General features: G+C 36.7%; 1 protein-coding gene across 9 annotated transcripts in view; it reads right to left on the bottom strand.

The window, feature by feature from the left end:
• Positions 1–19286, bottom strand: part of MLLT10 (MLLT10 histone lysine methyltransferase DOT1L cofactor) — a 177750-nt gene that overhangs the window by 77288 nt on the left and 81176 nt on the right. For 8 of the 9 annotated variants that reach the window (XM_045534591.1, XM_045534583.1, XM_045534573.1 and 5 more), the window contains 4 exons: positions 17188–17291; positions 15194–15287; positions 13162–13257; positions 3473–3568 (listed from right to left, as the gene is read on the bottom strand). In XM_045534591.1, the coding sequence (XP_045390547.1) occupies positions 3473–3568; positions 13162–13257; positions 15194–15287; positions 17188–17291 (390 nt within the window). The remainder of the gene's footprint in view (positions 1–3472; positions 3569–13161; positions 13258–15193; positions 15288–17187; positions 17292–19286) is intronic. The other variant, XM_045534618.1, reaches the window with a different exon arrangement.

Genomic DNA, 19286 nt, shown 5'->3' with positions numbered 1-19286 from the left:
TGCAATATACATCTAGACAATCTTTAAAACCTCCCATCTTACACTTCCTTGACACCCTCTCTTCCAATAATCTTGTCTTCTACCCTATATTAACCCCTCACACCCCGATCATATCCCAAATTCTGATATTACTGTAATAAATAATTCCAACCCCTCAATAATCTCCATCTCATACACCCTACTCTCTGACCACCACCTCATATTTCCAATTCACTCTCTACTACTCCAACAATCCTTTAATTTCAGCAGGAACCATTAACCATTATTTACTATCCTTCATCCTCTTATTGTCCTCACTTCCCTATCTACTGAGCTTAAATATCATGATCCATCATTGTAATAACTCCCCTTGCATTCAACCCTCAACACAGTCAATGTACTTATATGGTAAAATAATAACTTGATCAAATCCTACTCTATGCTCACACTTATACAGATGGACAAGAATGGAGAAAAATAAAAAGCTATACAAACTTGTCTCACTTTAAATTCTTGACCATGAACCTCAAGTGGAAACTTGTGGCTCCTCAGCAGTCATACCAATTTCCTTAGTAAATTTTCTTTCCCAATATTATAGTTAACTACTTCATATCTCCTTTTTTTGCTCAAATCTCTAACACTGCTCTCATCATCACAACTAATAGCATTATTTCTTACTTCACTGAAAAAATCTAAATTTATCACAAGAGATTTTCCCCAAAATCCCCCCACATTTATATATGCTTTGTGTATACCTGTATACTTCCCCCCCTCTTTTTTTTGCCTTCTCTCCTATTACTAAAGCTAACTTTTCTATGTAGCAATAGGTCCCATCCCTCTAGTAATCACTCTAGATATCACTCTAGTAATTTTCCTGTCTTCTATATTATTATTTTCCCCTCTCTAGTGGGTCATTCCTACTAGGCACAATAACATGCTATTATTTCTCCCATTTAAAAAATATCCTTTATCATCTCCACTTCCCTGACCAGTTATCACCCATTTCTCTGCTCCTCTTTATAACAAACTTCCTCAAAACAATCATTTATACTGTCTGACTTTTCTCCTCCCATTTTCTCTTAAAACCACTTCAATCAGCCTTTTGCTTCAACCAGGACATTAAAACTGTTCATCAAGGTCACTAATGACTAAATCCAAGGCTAGTCCTTACATTATGACACATTTCACTTACTTCTTCTTTAACTTGGCTTCCAGCGCACCACATTCTGTTGGTTTTCTTCTACAATCTGGCCTCTTCTTTTCAGTCTCCTTTGCTGGTTGCACCTCTTCTTCCAGACTTTTCTTCCCTTTTCTACCTGTATTCACTCCTCCTTAGGCGATCTCTATAGTCTCATGGCTTTAAATAACTCCATATGCATACAACTCCCAAATTTATATCCAAAGTCTGGACCACTTTCCTGAATTATCAGACTATGTATTCAATTCAACCAGCTAATCAACATTTCTACTTGGATATCTAATAGATATCTCAACCCTAACGTATCTGTGGTAGACAGACTAGCACCTTCCCACCAAAGATGTCCACAGTCTCTGAAACCTGTGAATATGTTATATTACACAGTAAAAGGGACTCTGTAGATGTAATTAAAATGAAATTATCACAGATTTTTTGGGGGGGAGGCAGACCCAATCTAATCACAAGAAACGTTAAACGAAAGCTACTTTCTCTGATTAAAAGCAAAACAGATGCAACAATGAAATTTCCAGTGTGAGAAGAATTTAATATGCCACTGCTAGCTTTGAGAGGGAGGGGATCACGTGATAGAGAGCATAAGGACCTGAGAAAGGCTCTAGGAGCTAAGGGCAAGCCCCTAGCTGACAGGCAGCAAGGAAATGGGCACCTCAGTCCTACATCCACAAGACCCAAACTCTGCTAATAACCTGAATGAGCTTAGAAGCAGATTGTTTCAGGTAAGAACCCAGGCCATCCAACACCTTGATTTTGGCCTTGAGAGACCCAGAGTAGAAGAAACAGCTGAGTCCACTCACACTTCTGGCCTGTGGAACAGTGACTGATAAGTTTATATTGTTTCAACCTGCTAAATTTCCAGCCTGAGCAAGAGCGAGACCCCGTCTCTACTAAGAATAGAAATTATATGGACAGCTAAAAATATATATAGAAAAAATTAGCTGGGCATGGTGGTGCATGCCTGTAGTCCCAGCTACTCGGGAGGCTGAGACAGAAGGATCGCTTGAGCCCAGGAGTTTGAGGTTGCTGTGAGCTAGGCTGACACCACGGCACTCTAGCCGGGGCAACAAAGTGAGACTTTGTCTAAAAAAAAAAAAAAAACCCGCTAAATTTGTGGTAATTTGTTTCTGAAGCAACAGAAAACAAACACCATACTCAAAATTGAATTCCTCACTTTTCCCTCGACCTACTATGTTCAGAGTCTTTCCTATTTTTGTTAATAGCAACTCCATTCCTTTAAGTTATCTGAACCCAAACCTTCGGAATCTTCAGATCCTCTCTTTCTTATGTACAAGTTAGATCATCTAACTTATGTTTAAAAAGTCACATGGGCCTGTCACGGTGGTACAGGCCTGTAGTCCCAGCTACTAGGGAGGCTTGCTTGAGTTCAGATCAGTGTGCACAAAACTAAAGTCCCCATATTTAAAAAAAAAAAAAAGTCACATAAGCTCTACTTTTACATGTATTCATAATCTCATCACCTTTTATCACCTCCACTGCTACCACCATCTTTCTCTGTACTACTGCAGCAACTTCCTAATGGTCTCCCTGCTTCCATTCTGACAGGCTACAATCTATTCACAACAAAGCAGCCAGAGGTCCTTTTAAAACTTAAGTCAAACTATGTTACGTTTCAGTTCAAAACCCTCCAAAAGTTCACTTTTCACTCAAACTAAAAGACAAAGTCCTCAGACTGGCGTACACAACCTTGTGTGGCTGGCCTCCCCCTGGCCGCACTCCTGCTGTGCTCCCCACTTGCTTACTCTGTCCCAGCACCCACCCTTTGCTTCCATTTGTTTTCATATCAACCACAAGACAACAATCCTAATAATACTTAACATTTACTAAGTAATACTATGAACCAGATGGCATTCTAATTGCTTTACATGCATTATCTCATTCAATTTCACTAATTTTCCCCCGACTTTACAAACGATGAAATTGAGTTTCAAGGAGGTTAATTAACCTAAAAGCTCAATCAGTAAGGGGTGAATCCAGAATTCAAAATCACTGGTGAATAAAGTCCAACCCACAGCCCAAATTCTTAATCTCAATGATGCCAATGATGTTACTGATACTTAACTGTCTTTGGAGACAAGCACAGAATAAACGGATGGTAGGAAAAAGAACTAAGAAGTGGGAATCCTGAGTGCTTGATGTATGGTTGGAGAGGTGGGAAAAGTTAGAGAAAATCAGGACCCTAAGAATGAAAATACTTCTTACAGGTAAAATTCAGCACATAACTAGTTTTACATAAAACAAAACATGATACTTAAAACTTACTTTTTCTGTAGTAACAGTCAACGATGGAACCAATGTAGGTGATGGTTCTGGTTGTTTCTTGTGTTTTTGTTTGTGTTTGTCCTTTTCTTTATATTTCTAAAAATGAATAGAAGTAAAATCAAATACAAATTTAAATTATAGCCCATATGTACATAATATTCTCTTATAACTATTTAGTAATTAAAAAAATTAACAAATATTTCTGAGAAAAAGAAACTTTAAAAATTACTTCCTCTGATGATAGTGTTACTTTAAATGGCTTCAGCTCCCTTATCCTTCATCAATCTAAAATCACAACAATAAACTGAAGTCTATAATTATTTACTATATTAATAATTAGCAAAATACACACATTTTCTTGTTGAAAACACCAAATTCTTTTGTGGACATTTTATAAGTAGCACGTTTTCCCCCCAGCACAGGCTCTGCTCATATAAGTAGCATTTTAAAGTTTACATAGCACTTTACATCTAAACAGTGTCAGATTTTTCCACTACCATGCACTGAATTCTATGGCCCAGAAACCCAGGCAAAAAACTCTTTTCTAGGTTTGCTCAGAAAGTGTATGAATTAGTTATCCCCCTAAAAAAAAAATTTAGATAAAGTTGGAGTGTTCTGTCTGTGAAGTGCTAAAACTGACAAGCTGAATATTAAAAGGAATTTGAGTAAATAAAAAATTAACTACATTTTGGGAGCCCAACTTTATTTAATGTCAAAGAATTTTAACCAAAATGTTCTCAATTGTTTGAATAAGTGGGTTAAGAAACAGTATTGAGTGTGAAATTTACTACTATTTAATGAATTAGTTGAATTTTTCTTTCTTTCTCCTAGTGCTTAAATTTAACCATTCAGAGAACTTAATCTCTTCAAGGCATGAAAGACTAATATCACTGTCCCTGCTCTAAAAGAGATAACACACTAGCAGAATAAAATACATAAAAATTAAGAAAACATGTTTTACTAAAATGCCCCAAATATTGCCACTTTTTACATTTAAGTCCTAAGTACATATTTTCTGACTGCAATGTTAATACTTTAGCAACATAATATGTAAATTAACACAGTAATACTTTTCAGGAAACTTTTCTATCCTAAAATTATTTTAAAGTGGGCAATATTATAATGACTCCCAAGGAAACATGCCTCCGTTCTTTGCCAGGGGATATCACTATTCCTCCCATCATAAGATCTCTTCTTCTCTACTTCCTTGAACCTGGGTTAGCCTTGTGACTTGCTTTATGTAATCAACAGGATGTGGCAGAAGTGATGGTGTACAAGTTCAGGAACTGAGAGCTTTAAGAAGTCTTCACGGCCTCCATCTCTATCTATCACCCTGGATCCCAGCCACCATGTGAAAAATCATTCCACACTCTCCTGACAGAGAGGCTAAGTGGAGAATAAGGCCATATGGGGCCTTAACTGAAGTACATCTCTGTAATGAACCTAAATTTTAAAGCAGGCTTACTTCCAGATTCCAGAGTAAGCCAAGTATTTTCCATGTAAAGAAGCTAAGGAGAATTATACAAGAGTTTTCAACCTAACTTTAGAGCAAGACAAACCACCAAGGGAGAGGTCCAATGTTTTCAGGATTCAAAATAGAACAGGTAGTCAGGCATGCTGGCGCAAACCTGTAGTCCTTCTTCAGGCCCAGAGTAATTCAGAGTTCTGAAGAGTACATACGTAATCAGTGAACCACTGACAGAAATGTTTGGGGCAAACTAAAAAAGGCACTGTAGAAAGAATGCAATATTGAGCTTGGGGTTACCTCTCATAAAAACTCTCAAGTAAATTATTAACAAAGGTTTGCTAACATACAGGAAAGGATTTCATTGTCACCAATTGCCAAGAAGAGTTCACCAGGAAGCCCAATATTAGAAATTAATAATTAGCCCTAATATAAGAAAGAAAAAGAATATATGAGGTACATTAAGATGACTCAATTCTGTTTTTTTGTTTTTTTTTTTTTGAGGCAGAGTCTCACTCTGTTGCCCTGGCTAGAGTGCCGTGGCATCAGCCTAGCTCACAGCAATCTCAAACTCCTGGGCTCAAGCGATCCTACTGCCTCAGCCTCCCGAGTAGCTCGGACTACAGGCATGTGCCACCATGCCCGGCTAATTTTTTCTATATATTTTTGTCCAGCTAATTTCTTTCTATTTTTAGTAGAGATGGGGTCTCGCTCTTGCTCAGGCTGGTCTCGAACTCCTGACCTCAAACAATCCACCTGACTCGGCCTCCCAGAGTGCTAGGATTACAGGCGTGAACCATCGCGCCCAGCCAAGATGACTCAATTCTTGATGTTGGAATTGAGTGAATTTCTGGTAAGAGTGCTTATTATTCAAATAACATGAAATATCATTACAAATATAAACCAAACCAATTTCAAGTAAAATACAGATCTTACAAATGCTTAAAAAGGTGAATTGAAATTATATCACAAATTTTACTAATGTAAAAAATAAACAAAAATCAGTGAAAACAATAAACCAAATGAACCAAACAGCAACCAAAATGAGAGTTACAGCTAATATTTTGCATTAAACAAAAACTGGCAAGCAAGGAGTAAAACAGAAGATTGTAGAAAAGAGTAGAAGCTGCCCTAGGCTGTTTCTTAGACCTGCCTCTAATTTCTTAAAATTGTGAGAATATAACCAAAACTCCCAAATCTGAAGAGAAACAATCTTATCTTTTTGTTTTCCTGCCTATTTAACTTTTTCTCTAGGTGACCTCAGTTGCTTCAAAAAGATAAATGATAGAGATGCAGATGACAACGGCCACATGAATCCATTCAAGTATGCTAAGGAATTTGAAGAGAGGAGAAGACACAAATTTTAATGGCTCTGTTGGATACAAGCACACAGACTGCTACCCTACCTGGACCTATGCAAGAAAAAAGCACCAGGATTCAATGGGTAGGATTCACAGGGAGGAGAGGGGGACAGACAGGGATGGAGGGACCTGACTTTGTAGGTAAAAGGCCTTGGGGAATTCACTGCACTTTCATTATTGCTTGTACATCTGAAGATATAACAGGAACTGATATATCAGGAGTCAGCAAACTATGGCACCCAAGCTAAGAATAATTTGTACATTTTTTAAAGTATTCTTTGCTCAAAAAAGGGAAGAAGAATGTGTGACAGAGACTGTTATGTGATCTGCAAAATATAGGTGTGGGCCCTAAATATTTACTGTTTGGTCCTTTACAGAAAAAGTCTGCCATCCCCTGTGTTATATGCTCATCTTTACCCACCCCGTAAGTACAAAATGGTATTCTCCCAACCAAGAAGAGTAGCATGTACAGAAGTACTAGTGGGACATATAATCATTACCCTAACCACGTCTCTCTTCAGGTAGTCCAACAGAAACAGTATAGAATTCCAGGAGGACAAAGGAAAGCTACAGCTTTGATAAAGGACTGAAAGGTAGCATGGGTAGGAAGAGAACTCAACACAAAAGCTCTGCAAAGCCAGTGAAAAAAGGCTTACAGGAGCTGCAGGCTTATGTGACTGCATTTAGTTACTGCTCTTACAGGCAGCCTCCGCTGTTACAGACTGAATCCATTACACAGACTGTTGGTACTCAGTAGGTTGTCTTCAACATTTCTAATGCCTCTTTGCCATCCCACTCACACCCAAGCATCAAGATCAGTTTGCATACGTGTGGTAAGGCCTTCAACATATGTGCGGGTTGTTTTGGGGGTTGAGACAGGGTCTGTTGCACAGGCTGGAGTACAGTGACAAGATCATAGCTCACTGCAACCTTGAACTCCTGGGCTCAAGCAATCTTCTTGCACCACCATGCCTGGTTAATTTTTAAATTTTTTGGTGGAGATGGGGGTCTCACTATGTTGCCCAGTTTAGTCTCGAACTCCTGGCCTCAAACTATCCTACAGCCTTGGCGTCCCAAAGTCCTGGGATTACAGGAATGAGCCACCATGCCCAGCCATCCTCCAAAATATGTTTGAAGTACTTCCCCAGAAGGACCTAAACTCCCCCTTGCCACTTGCCACAAATTAGGTATGCCAGGATTTAGTGCAAGTCCCTCTATCCCGACTTCTAAAGCTTTCACCAATTGGTTGGTAAACTAGAAGCCTCTGTCTCAATATTCTAAAGTGACGTTATCACTTCTGCTAGCAGAGTTAAAGAACTCCAATAAAATTTGAAGACCTGTTCAACAAGTTTCTGGGAAGTACAGGAACAGATTCACAAGGCCATATTCCTCTGGCAGTCAAGTAAAAACTGCAGTCTCCTCAGACTCCCACCATCTAAAAAAGGAAGCTGATCACCTTACTGAACTCTTTAGGTGTTAGGGGCTCTATGTGGTTGACCTTGACATTGTACTTAGTAGTCCTTTAAACTGGCTATCCTGTAAATACACATCCTTTGAGAGGAGCCCAAACCAACAGGTTGTGTGGAAAGCTGTGCAGCAAGCTGTAAAACACTGTCTACTTTAGGGCCCCGCGGTCCTCATTATGCTTATAAGCCACAAGTTTCTGGCAAAAGAAAGTCCTCTCCTTTTTGAAAAGCAGCTATTAGCTTGCTACTGGGCTCTAGTTGAAACGGAATGCCACACCCATGGAGGCCTGTGACTCCCCAGCCTAAGATACCTAATGTTAAGTCAGACTTGACTTGTCAAATGGAAGTGGCATGTTCAAAAACACAACTGGTCTGGCCCCCACAGCATCTCAGCTTCACATTAACAGATGGTAGCTACTGCTGCTCCACCATCTGATGCAAAGCTGTTGGCTCGATGTAGACCTCAATTCACAGAATTTCCCCTAAATGCTAGATCTGGCTCACTGATGGTACAACCGAGCTGAAACCTGATGGTGCCACTGGATTGAAGGAGCTATTCAACCTCAGCACCTGCTCTGCTAATGCAAAACTACACATCTCCATTGCGCCAGTATGTAGAACTCAAGATGTTCTCACATCACCAAACAACGCTTCCGTGGTAGGCAGAATAATGGCATCCAAAGATGTCCACATCTTAATCCCCAGAATTTGTAAATATGTTACTTCGCATGGCAAAAGGAACTCTGCAAATATAATTAAGGACCTTGAGATGAGGAGATTATCCCAAATTGACAAGGGTCCTTAAAAGTGAAAGAGGGAGGCAGAAGAAGAGAGTCAGGGAGATATGACTATGGAATGGTCAGAGAGATGCAGCATTTCTAGCTTGAATAGAAGGAAGAAGGGGACCACAAAGCAAGAAATATGGGTGGCCTCTAGAGACTGAAAAGGCAAGGAAACAAAGTACAGAAATGCACAAAAGAGCTAATAATAGATGTAACATTCACTGTAACTTCTTTCTGCCTGATAACAAGTATATCCAGTTAAACATTCATTCATTCATTTTTAGAGACACTCTGTCATCCAGGCTGGAGTGCAGTGACACCATCATAGCTCACTGTAACCTCAAACGATCCTCTCACCTCAGCCTCCTGAGTAGCTAGGACTACAGGTTCACACCACCATGCCCAGCTAGCTTTGATTTTTACTTGTAGAGGCAGAGTCTTGCTGTGTTGCCCAGGCTGGTCTCAAACTCCTGGCCTCAAATAATCCTCCTGTCTCAGCCTCCCAAAGTGCAGGGATTACAGGCCTTGTGAGCCACCATGCCCAGCCAGTTCAAAATTTAATAACAAAGCTTTTTCCTCTTTCATGGATAAAAGTCCTTACCCTCCCCCTTCTCAATATCTCATCAGAAATGATCACTTTTCATCACTTCAGCAATACCTCTTACTCCATATTAATATCTACTGCTGCAGTTTCATATTCCTATTGCCTATAAAGGTATATACAACTACCACATTATAATCAATGCAACAAAAATTACTCAAAAGTTGTCAACAATACTACTTTTATTCTATTACCCCACACTTGAAACTCAGGGTTTAAAAAAAATTAAGCATTTCACATGGTTTGACTATGTTCAACAAACCATACTGGGCATTATGGAAAAAAAGTAAAGCATAAAAATATAGGGATCAGCTTCAAGACACAATATAAGCCTGTCAGTAAGATAGGTACATATGTAAAGACAACTAATAGTATAAAAGTTAACTGAAATAGAAGAAAACCACGTAAAAGATATCCAAAGCCAGACATACAGTGTGAGTCATCCAAGTCAAAAAGAAGTCTAGCTTCCTGAGAAAGGCAAAAGTAGGTAAGTGATGGATTTGGGTTTAGAAGGAAGTAAGAAAAGAGTAAAATGAAGACTAAAGAGAGCCATTATTTGATGAAGAATAAGCGAAGCAAGCAGAGCAATGTAAAAAAAGAGAGTGAGAGAAAGAGACAGTAAAATAACTGGCACTGGAGCAGTCAGAACACACACAATATTTACCAATTAAGTTCACCATCTTACATGAGGAGTATGGCTCATGGTGCTCCAAAGTACAATAGTAACATCAAAGATCACTGATCACAGATCACCATAACAGATACTAATGAAAAAGTTTGAAATATTGGGAAAATTACTAAAATGTGACACAAAATCATAACATGCTGTTGGAAAAAAGCTATAGACAGACTTGCTCAACATGGGGTTGCTATAAACTTTCAATTTGTAAAAAAAAAAAAAAAAAAAAAAAAAACCAGTATCTGGGAAGCACAGTGACACTAAATGCAATAATATGAGGTATGTTTTTATTCTACCTGTACATTATATGCCTTTTCTTCATCCACTCCTTCATTTAATTGAAAAACCACAACTACAAGTTTGAAATTAGTTTGTTTCTGCTATTTACTATTTTTAAAATGAAACACAAAAGATCATTTGCTTTAAAGCTATGATGACACAAAAGATTCAGTAAAACAGTAAAGTCTTTTAAAACTGCTTTTAACTTCTGTCTGAAATTACTATTTGAGGTTAAATTCCTGCTTTAAAACTTTAAGGAATCAATGATAAAATGAATCAGTGATAAAACTGCCTCAATAAAGTAAGGTAGTAAGATGTAAAATTAACATATAAAAAGGAATAGTGTTTATATACACAGACAATAAAAAAGATACAACAGAAGAGAAAACCCCAAGACAGAATATGGTGGCAGCAACATTTTTCTCAATCTTTCTGAATCACATAAAAACAAAGCAACTAGATAGCAAAACCAAAAACCTGTGGAATAGCACAATATAACCAAATGTTAAAGTACTGCCATGCACCCCAAAATACAAGCAGGTGCAGAACAAAGAGCTACAAAACCTTCATGGTAACAGCATTTGTGAAGAATAAGTAACAAGAAAACCCCAAATAGTCAACAGTAACTACGGGAAAGCACTGAGAGCCCAATTAAGAACAGCACCAGAAACCAGGATGAGTTCTGCACTGTCAACACCAAGTAAGTGCAAGGAGACCACAGTAAAGACTGATACAACCTCTCAAACTAACCGTCCAGGGGTCCATTCTAGGACAGTAATCCACTCAAGTAGAAATGCTATCCCTACCAAAAGAAACCAGTGTCCCCTGGAGAATTAGCCAACCTCAATCTCAAGATCCATTATTTTAAAACACTTTTGCCAATAACCTACTTGCCTCCTTATTCTTCTACCCAATCTGCCTAGAAATATCTCCCAAAGGATTCTACCCATGCCTACTTTCTTTGCTCCATTATCCAGGTGACCTAGTTATTCACCTACATGCTTCTTTTCTTCCTTCACCACCAAAACAAAGGAAGACATAGTATTCTCTTCATATCTGAAATTCTTAAGCGTTAACTACTCTCACTATCTATACTTCCTTATACCCACTTTATTTATCTACCAACTAGAATTGGCTTCTGTCCCCACCACTACATTGAAACTCCTCCTCCTCAACAACTTTCTTAGCACTAAATGTAAAGTACGTACATTTATCCTTCTATTACTCAACCTACTTTCCTTGATTTTCTCTGTAGACTCCTCCCTTCCCATTGAGAAAGAACAATGGAATCAGGCAATTATCTTTTTGTCAAGCACTATATATTTTAAGCTATTATATTATTAAAATAAATATAATTACATAGTGAATACTTCTTTAAACAAGATAATGTTAATGAAATGGCAGAACAGAAGACCACTGATGGGGAGACTTCCCTCTTCACAATTTATAGTAAGCCAAACCAAGAATCCTTAATTCATGTTTAAGAAGCTTAAATAAAATTTTATGGTGCTTCTTATTAAAATAAGAAGGGTTGCTAATTAAACCATCCCTGCTGTTTTTTAAATCAGCAATCTAAACAATAAAAGATAGACCCCTATTATTATCCCTTATCACAAAACCATCTCATAAAGAAATCAAGATTGATATGTACACTTGCTGCCTAAAACCTAAAAATATATATATAAACCTAACTGCCCTAAAGTTGAGTGTAAAGTTATAGTTATTATTTCACTCACAATAGGAAATTTAAGCTCAAAACTAAATACTTAAGTTTTTAAAATGTTTACCTTAAATAAAGGCACAAATTCAAAGCAAAATATTTTCTAATAACTATACATTATCATTTCCCAAATCATATTTACAGATGTGAAAATGTCATGCAATCTAATTTTTAAATACAATTTGCAAAAATATTTTCAAAATAGTTTATAACAACTGTATAAGCATAATATTCATTTCTATTTAAAGACGTCCTTTGTATCCTCATTTCCTCAAAAAGAATTGATAGTAGTCCCTTTTACTACACTGGCAGTATGTTCGTTAAGAATTACAAGTTAAGGCCGGGCGCGGTGGCTCACACCTGTAATCCTAGCCCTCTGGGAGGCCGAGGCAGGTGGATCGCTCAAAGTCAGGAGTTCGAGACCAGCCTGAGCGAGACCCCGTCTCTACTAAACATAGAAATAAAAATTATCTGGACAACTAAAAATATATATAGAAAAAAAATTAGCCGGGCATGGTGGCGCATGCCTGTAGTCCCAGCTACTGGGGAGGCTGAGGCAGTAGGATCGCTTAAGCCCACGAGTTTGAGGCTGCTATGAGCTAGGCTGACGCCACGGCACTCACTCTAGCCCGGGCAACAAAGTGAGACTCTGTCTCAAAAAAAAAAAAAAAAAAAAAAGAATTACAAGTTAAGGGTGAATGAGTCTACAGATTGACTTTTTAGGTTACTAAAAATTAATTACTTCTTTTAAAGTAAGTCAAAATGTAAGCAGAAAACAGGCAAGTCAGAGGAAGACAGATTAGCATTTAGGCAAGCTTTTAGTGTTTTAATTAAAAGACAAGAAGTTCTCAAACAAATGGTATGACATTTGGCCATTACAAAAAAATAATAAACCATTAGCACCACTGAAAAAGAAAAACCAGCCAAGTATTAATATGTATATATAGAACTCCAAAATTGTTCTATTATAAAGGAGAAAAGCTGATGAGATAATTACTAGTGAAGTTATCAGTTAATGATATATAGCAACAAACTATTATTTCTGAAATCACCTGAAGATTTCACAAGATGACCACAATAATACATGCAAGAAATATCTCTCATGCTTGCAATCAAGTTATATTTTAAATTTTCACTTGCAATGGGTAAAACCATATTCACAAATATGGCATTATTTTAAATCTACTCTTTGACTTAATACTCTTAATTAGTCAGAAGTTTTCTGTATTTCAATGTCTCCATTTAGCTATCAAGAACTTAATTTTATCTAAAAAGGCAAAAAAAAAAATCTATTAAGTAGATGTGCTACAAATTTAGCAACAACAAATCCACTTACTTTTTTCTCTTTCTCATGATGTTTATCCTGAGAGTGAGAAGAAGAATCACTTAAACTTTGATCATATGACCTATTAGATCCCCGTTTGCTCTTTTTCTAAAAAAGAAAATATATATACATACATGTATATGTATATAAAATTTTTTAAAAGAATCTTTTTGTTAGGCTTAAACCAATTCAAGTGAAGTATTTTTAAATGTCTACTGAAATTTTTAGAAGTCTCACTATTTCACTCTATATAATCCAGTTTAGACACCATCGTATGTTATCCTTTGCATTATGAAGGGAAATCTAACCCTAAATTTAACATTAATGCCATATTTTTGTATATTAAAATGTGTGAAAAGATTATCTATTTTCAAATAAGCTACTATATACTTTCAATGTCTGCTTTAAAAAAAAAAGTTTCAACCAAAAGAGAAATGCCATATTAATAAAAGAAGGATGCCAAGACTAGAAGAAAAGAAAAGCAAATATTTGAAGAGTTACTTTTAGCCACTAGGGAAAGCAAGAGGTCTTTTAATCTTATAATTTAAGATTATATTAAGGCATACAGTTTTCTAAAAATTTATCTCTGCAGCAGTTCATTAAGAAAAAAATTAAAGAAAATGTCAGTGTTAGACCCATGCATTTTTTCAAAGCACTACTAAAAACATTACACGCTTCTGTTTAAAAATACTTACACCATTGCATAATTAAGTATGAAGGTGATAGTTATTCAGGGTGTTTAAAAGTTGGTGGTATTATAACTAATTGGTTTAAACTAGATAAAACGACTATAAAAGATGTTCAAATTCCATGCAAATGTAGAGTTTATACAATCTTAATACATTATTAAATAGGCTTTGTCTCTCCAACTGGTAAATGGGATAACATAATGTCAATAATTAACAATAAGAAATTTCTACTTGCACAAACTTCAAAAATCCATTTCATTATCTTTATATTTTATCTATATCATCTTTAGCTTAGAAAATGAAGATTCCAGTATACTTTTTACATCTAGGAAGAAAATGTTCAATTTTACAATCTCAAAATTTCTTCTAAACAGTTTGATATTCTGTGTTAGCCATTAAAATAAATCAAAGCTATAAGCATCAAATGAGGTAGATATATACTCTTAAGTATTTCATATGCATAAACCAGAATACTGGAGGTATGAGCATCTCATTTCATAAGACAGGGGCCCCTCATAATACTATTTATTTTAAAAATAAAGAAAGAAATAGCCCCATTCACAAGGGAAAGGTACTAATTAAAAAATTAGACAATAAAAGACAAAGAAGCCTTAAACCTTCAGTGTTATGAATGTGTACGAGAAATAGGCACGTGGGACATTAAAGAAATATTGATTCTTTAAAAGAACATGGGCACAAACATGTAAGTCGATCAAATGTTACTAACTCAATAATCCATGCTACTGTGTGACAGCAAAGATTGACAAAATCTAAAAAATTCCCCAAGCTGTACCTAAATATATTTTTCTGAAGGTCTTTTAGTTATAAAATAGCCTTATTTAAGAGCTTTACTACTTCCCATTAAAAAAAAAAGAGAGAGAGAGAAGAAAAGAAAAGAAAAGAAAAGAAAAGAAAAGAAAAGAAAAGAAAAGAAAAGAAAAGAAAAGAAACAAATAAAAGGTACAATAGTTATGAAGCAGAAAGATGAGTAACAAGTGATAAAGAATCACAAAGTATATAATCATGTGCCAAAAACAGAATTAAGTGAAAATAATGTTAAAATATAAACAGTTCTTTACAAATTAACTTTTCCCACTAAACATATACCAACGTTTACTATCAACTATTAACATATATTCTAAATAAGAATATTTTAGAATATTCACCTTTACAATTGAACCCCTGCAAGGCAAAATTTACTAAGTCCTTTTCAATCCCAATAAAAAACAAGCTCGAAAACTTCATCTCAAGCAAAAACCTAGGGGAAAGGAATTCTTATGTGCCCTTTTTTATATAACAGTGTCACTGTATTGTCAAAGCTAATCTTCATTTTAGTTGTAAAGACAAATTCTTACCAGCTTACTAAAATGGTATTTACAGTAGCCACAGTATTGGACGTTATCTGCGCCATTACCTTCTTCTTCACAAAGTAGTCCAGCTAACTGAGCACTGAAAATAAAAGCCAAGTATAACAATAAAAACTCAAACCACAGTACCTGCATATCTAAACAAAATTTACTTCCCAGTATGAACAGCTTGTAAGAAAATATATTTCCTAAGAAAAAACAGGAAAATAAAAAGCTCTGCTCTAGCTGTGACCAAGTACATTTCACCCTAACCTACAACTGATCATTTTTTAAAGTCATATTTACGGCTTAAAATAAATTCTTCACATATCTCTACTGAAGATGAAGATAGGTGCATTATTTATGTCACCAAATAGACATTAAGCTCCTTCAAGAGAAATTCTTTCCTGCCCATTACTAACACTTTGTTTTACTTTACTTTTTTGATCTGTGTCACAGGTACAAATGGAAAGGCCATGACTCTAAAGGGCTGAAATGACATGTGATGGTATTGAGCTTATGGATGCAGATTACATAATCTTAACAAGGAAAAATTCATTCACCTAGGACAAATTTTGCAACTCTAAATGCTTTAAAATCATAGCACAATAGTCAAGATAAACGTAAGTTGTGCTTTTCAGTCAAAAACAATGAAAGAAATGGAATTGAAGCCTAAAGTTATCATATTTACATTTTTTAACACATTATCTTCCACATGAGTTGTATTTATTAACTCAGGATAGTTTTGAGTCTGGAGTATAACTCACGCATCTGTACCTTAGGAGCTGTGTGAACTATTTTTCAAGTTGCATATAACACACACATAGAAAACAATAAAAAAAAATAACAAGTTTTTCATTAAATTAGAAAGGATTGTCTTGTTTTTGAAGCTTTTATTCTATTTTTGTAATAAAACACAGTGGTCCCAAGGAAAAAAGTTTTTTTTCTAGTGTGGCAGTCAGTGTGTTAAAAATACAAAATACTAAAGTTTATAATCATCATCTTGTGCATTTGACCTTTCATAGATTCCAAAATCATGGTATGAGTCTATAGATCTCATACCCAAAAAGGCACTTTCATCTTTGGAAAATTAGGTACAGTAATTAAGAGAATTTATGAAAGTCAAAAATCTTTTTCCATTCCCCAAGAGAGCATAAAATGGACTTTATATATTCAGACACTAAAAGCTCAGGAAATGAGCATGTGCCTACAATGGCAGCTAAGCACAGACAAATTCTTTTTCCTTTCCTGGTTTTGTTTGTTTCTTTGTTTCTTTGTTTCTTTGTTTTTGAGACAGGGTCTTGGTCTGTCGCACAAGATAAGTGCAGTGGTGTAAGCATACCTCAATTCAACCTCAAACTCCTGGCCTCAAGCGATGATCCTCCTGCTTCGGCCCCTCACAGTGCTAGGATTACAGGCCTGAGTAGACTGATTCTTAAAATTAATAACTGTGGATTGTTCCCAAACTTTTATTTGTAACTGTTATCTATTATGCAGAATATCTTGTTCTGAATAATGTTTGCCCTCAAAATTTTACACTGAAAAAATATCTTAAGTACATTTTTGAGTAGTCACTGTAACATTGAGATTGACGGTGGTTGCATTATATATTTTTCCCTTGAGACACAGAAAGTAAAGAAGCACTATCATTCATTGAATCCTTACTAATATTTCAGACATGGCACTAATAGTTTACCTATATGAGTTCATTTAATCCTAATAACAAATCAAAGGTAAGTAATCAATGACAATATTTTAAGTAAGATGAAACTGAACTCCTCAGAGTAACACACTAGAACCACGATCCACTTATTGCAAATTCACTCTAGTAAATACACTCAGTTATTAGAATTATCTTTACTACCAATAAGTAAATGTGCATATAAAAACTAGCCCAACAAAATTTACTATAATTAATGTTTGAATACCTAAGTCTTTAACTATAATTGTTATGCAAGGTATTCACCAATTTCAGTTCTATACAACAGTGGAAACATACTTACCATGTTACATGGAAAGCCTGTCGACATCCATGTTTATTACATGTCATGCATGCACCAGTGGCTGCTTTGCTTTCTCTTCCTTGTTCATCACAAATGTAGCAAGTCTTAGGGTAGAAAAACAGAAACAAAAATAATACAAGTGCTTAACATGAATCTGAACTTCATTAATTACGTTCAGAAATGAAGATCAGGCCAGGTGCGGTGGCTCACGCCTGTAATCCTAGCACTCCGGGAGGCCACGGCAGGAGGATCGCTCGAGATCAGGAGTTCGAGACCAGCCCGAGCAAGAGTGAGACCCCGTCTCTACTAAAAACAGAAAGAAATGAGCTGGACAGCTAAAAATATATATAGAAAAAAATTAGCCAGGCATGGTGGCACATGCCTGTAGTCCCAGCTACTCAGGAGGCTGAAGCAGAAGGATCACTTGAGCCCAGGAGTTTGAGGTTGGTATGAGTTAGGCTGACGCCATGGCACTCTAGCCCGGGGCAACAGAGTGAGACTGTCTCGAAAAGAGAGGAGAGGGGAGAGGAGGGGAGGGGAGGGGAGGGGAGGGGAGGGGAGGGGAGGGGAGGGGAGGGGAGGGGAGAGGAGAGGAGAGGAGAGGAGAGGAGAGGAGAGGAGAGGAGAGGAGAGGAGAGGAGAGGAGAGGAGAGGAGAGGAGAGGAGAGGAAAGAAAAAATCAGATTTGCTGTGTAACATACTTTACTTATAAATAAAAATTCTGGTTTTTTTACAATAGCCTAATTTCTGCAAACAATACAAACAGGAAAACACAAACAACAACATGCTAATAGTCCTAGTGAAAAATTCACAAAGGCATTATCTCAAAACCCTACAAGACAGGAAGACTCTTCCCAGGCACAGAAGACAGGGTCCACATCTTTTTCTTCAAATCTAATCAATTTCAACCAATTCCTGTGGCAAGGGTGTAAAAAAGGTTTATCTTTCCTCTCTTCTGGAAATAATTATATCTAAGAGGGTTTGATACAGGGAGTTGGGACATAAGAGACAAAGGGCAGTCCTATGTGAGTAAACAAGGTTTAGGTTATTACAGCTATCCATGTGGAATCACTTGTGGGCTGTCATTTAGCCCCACCAACATTCAGCCCCACCAACCTGACATCTTTGGGCTGAGGAGGAAGATACTTCAAGTAGGTGAGAAATGCCCAAAGAGGTATATAAAGCCAATGGACACCCGCAAAAACTCTGGTTAACTTCTTTCACTTAACATGTAAAAATAACTAACAGTACCAACTTTTCACAGGTACAAATCACCAGCTGGTCATGTGATGAAAGGATGAATTACATAAACAGTAATCTATGAGTGTTAAGAGCATAATGAATAAAATTAGCTGACTGGAAGTCGAGTATACAGAAAGCAATGTCTAACTACATGTAATCAGGTGATACACGTCAAAAAAGAAACCCATTTCTAAACAGTAATGAGGTATAACCTCGCCAACTTCAATAGAATCACATGGTTCCATTCACTCTGTACTGGAGCACCAAATAACACCATACAACACTTACAAGGACACATTCTGGAAAAAAACTAGTATCTAGCTGAATAAATGATTTTAATTCCTCTGTTGAAAAACAAACATTCACAATGAATAGTATTAAAAAAACCATTTTATACCTGTAAAGAGTAAAATCCCAAATTAAAACAAAACCAATCTAGGCCAGGCGCAGCGGCTCACACCTGTAATCCTAGCCATTTGGGAGGCCAAACAGGGAGGATTGTTTGATGCTAGGAATTCAATACCAGCCTGAGCAAGAGTGAGACCCTGTTTCTACAAAAAAATAGAAAAATTAGCCAGGCATGGTGGGATGCACTATAGTCCCAGCTACTCAGGAGGCTGGGGCAAGAGAATACAGGAGGCCTCTCTCAGCATTCCAAATATCACATTCAAGGTCCTAGCAATATTTCCCTTCTCCCTACCTCCATCCCCCAATTCCCACCCTCCCTTGCTATTTCCCACTTCAAAGCTTTTGCTCCTTCAGTCTGTAAAATTAACAGCCACTCATGTGCTCCTTCCTTTCTCCTCCCCTTACAGCCAGCAACCGGAGGCCTCTTACTGTTTTAAAATTCAGAAAAG

Source organism: Lemur catta, chromosome 1 (assembly GCF_020740605.2).
Source record: "Lemur catta isolate mLemCat1 chromosome 1, mLemCat1.pri, whole genome shotgun sequence".
NCBI lineage: Eukaryota > Metazoa > Chordata > Mammalia > Primates > Lemuridae > Lemur > Lemur catta.
The sequence above is the reverse complement of the archived record's forward strand: the minus strand, read 5'-3'. Positions and strand labels throughout refer to the sequence as shown.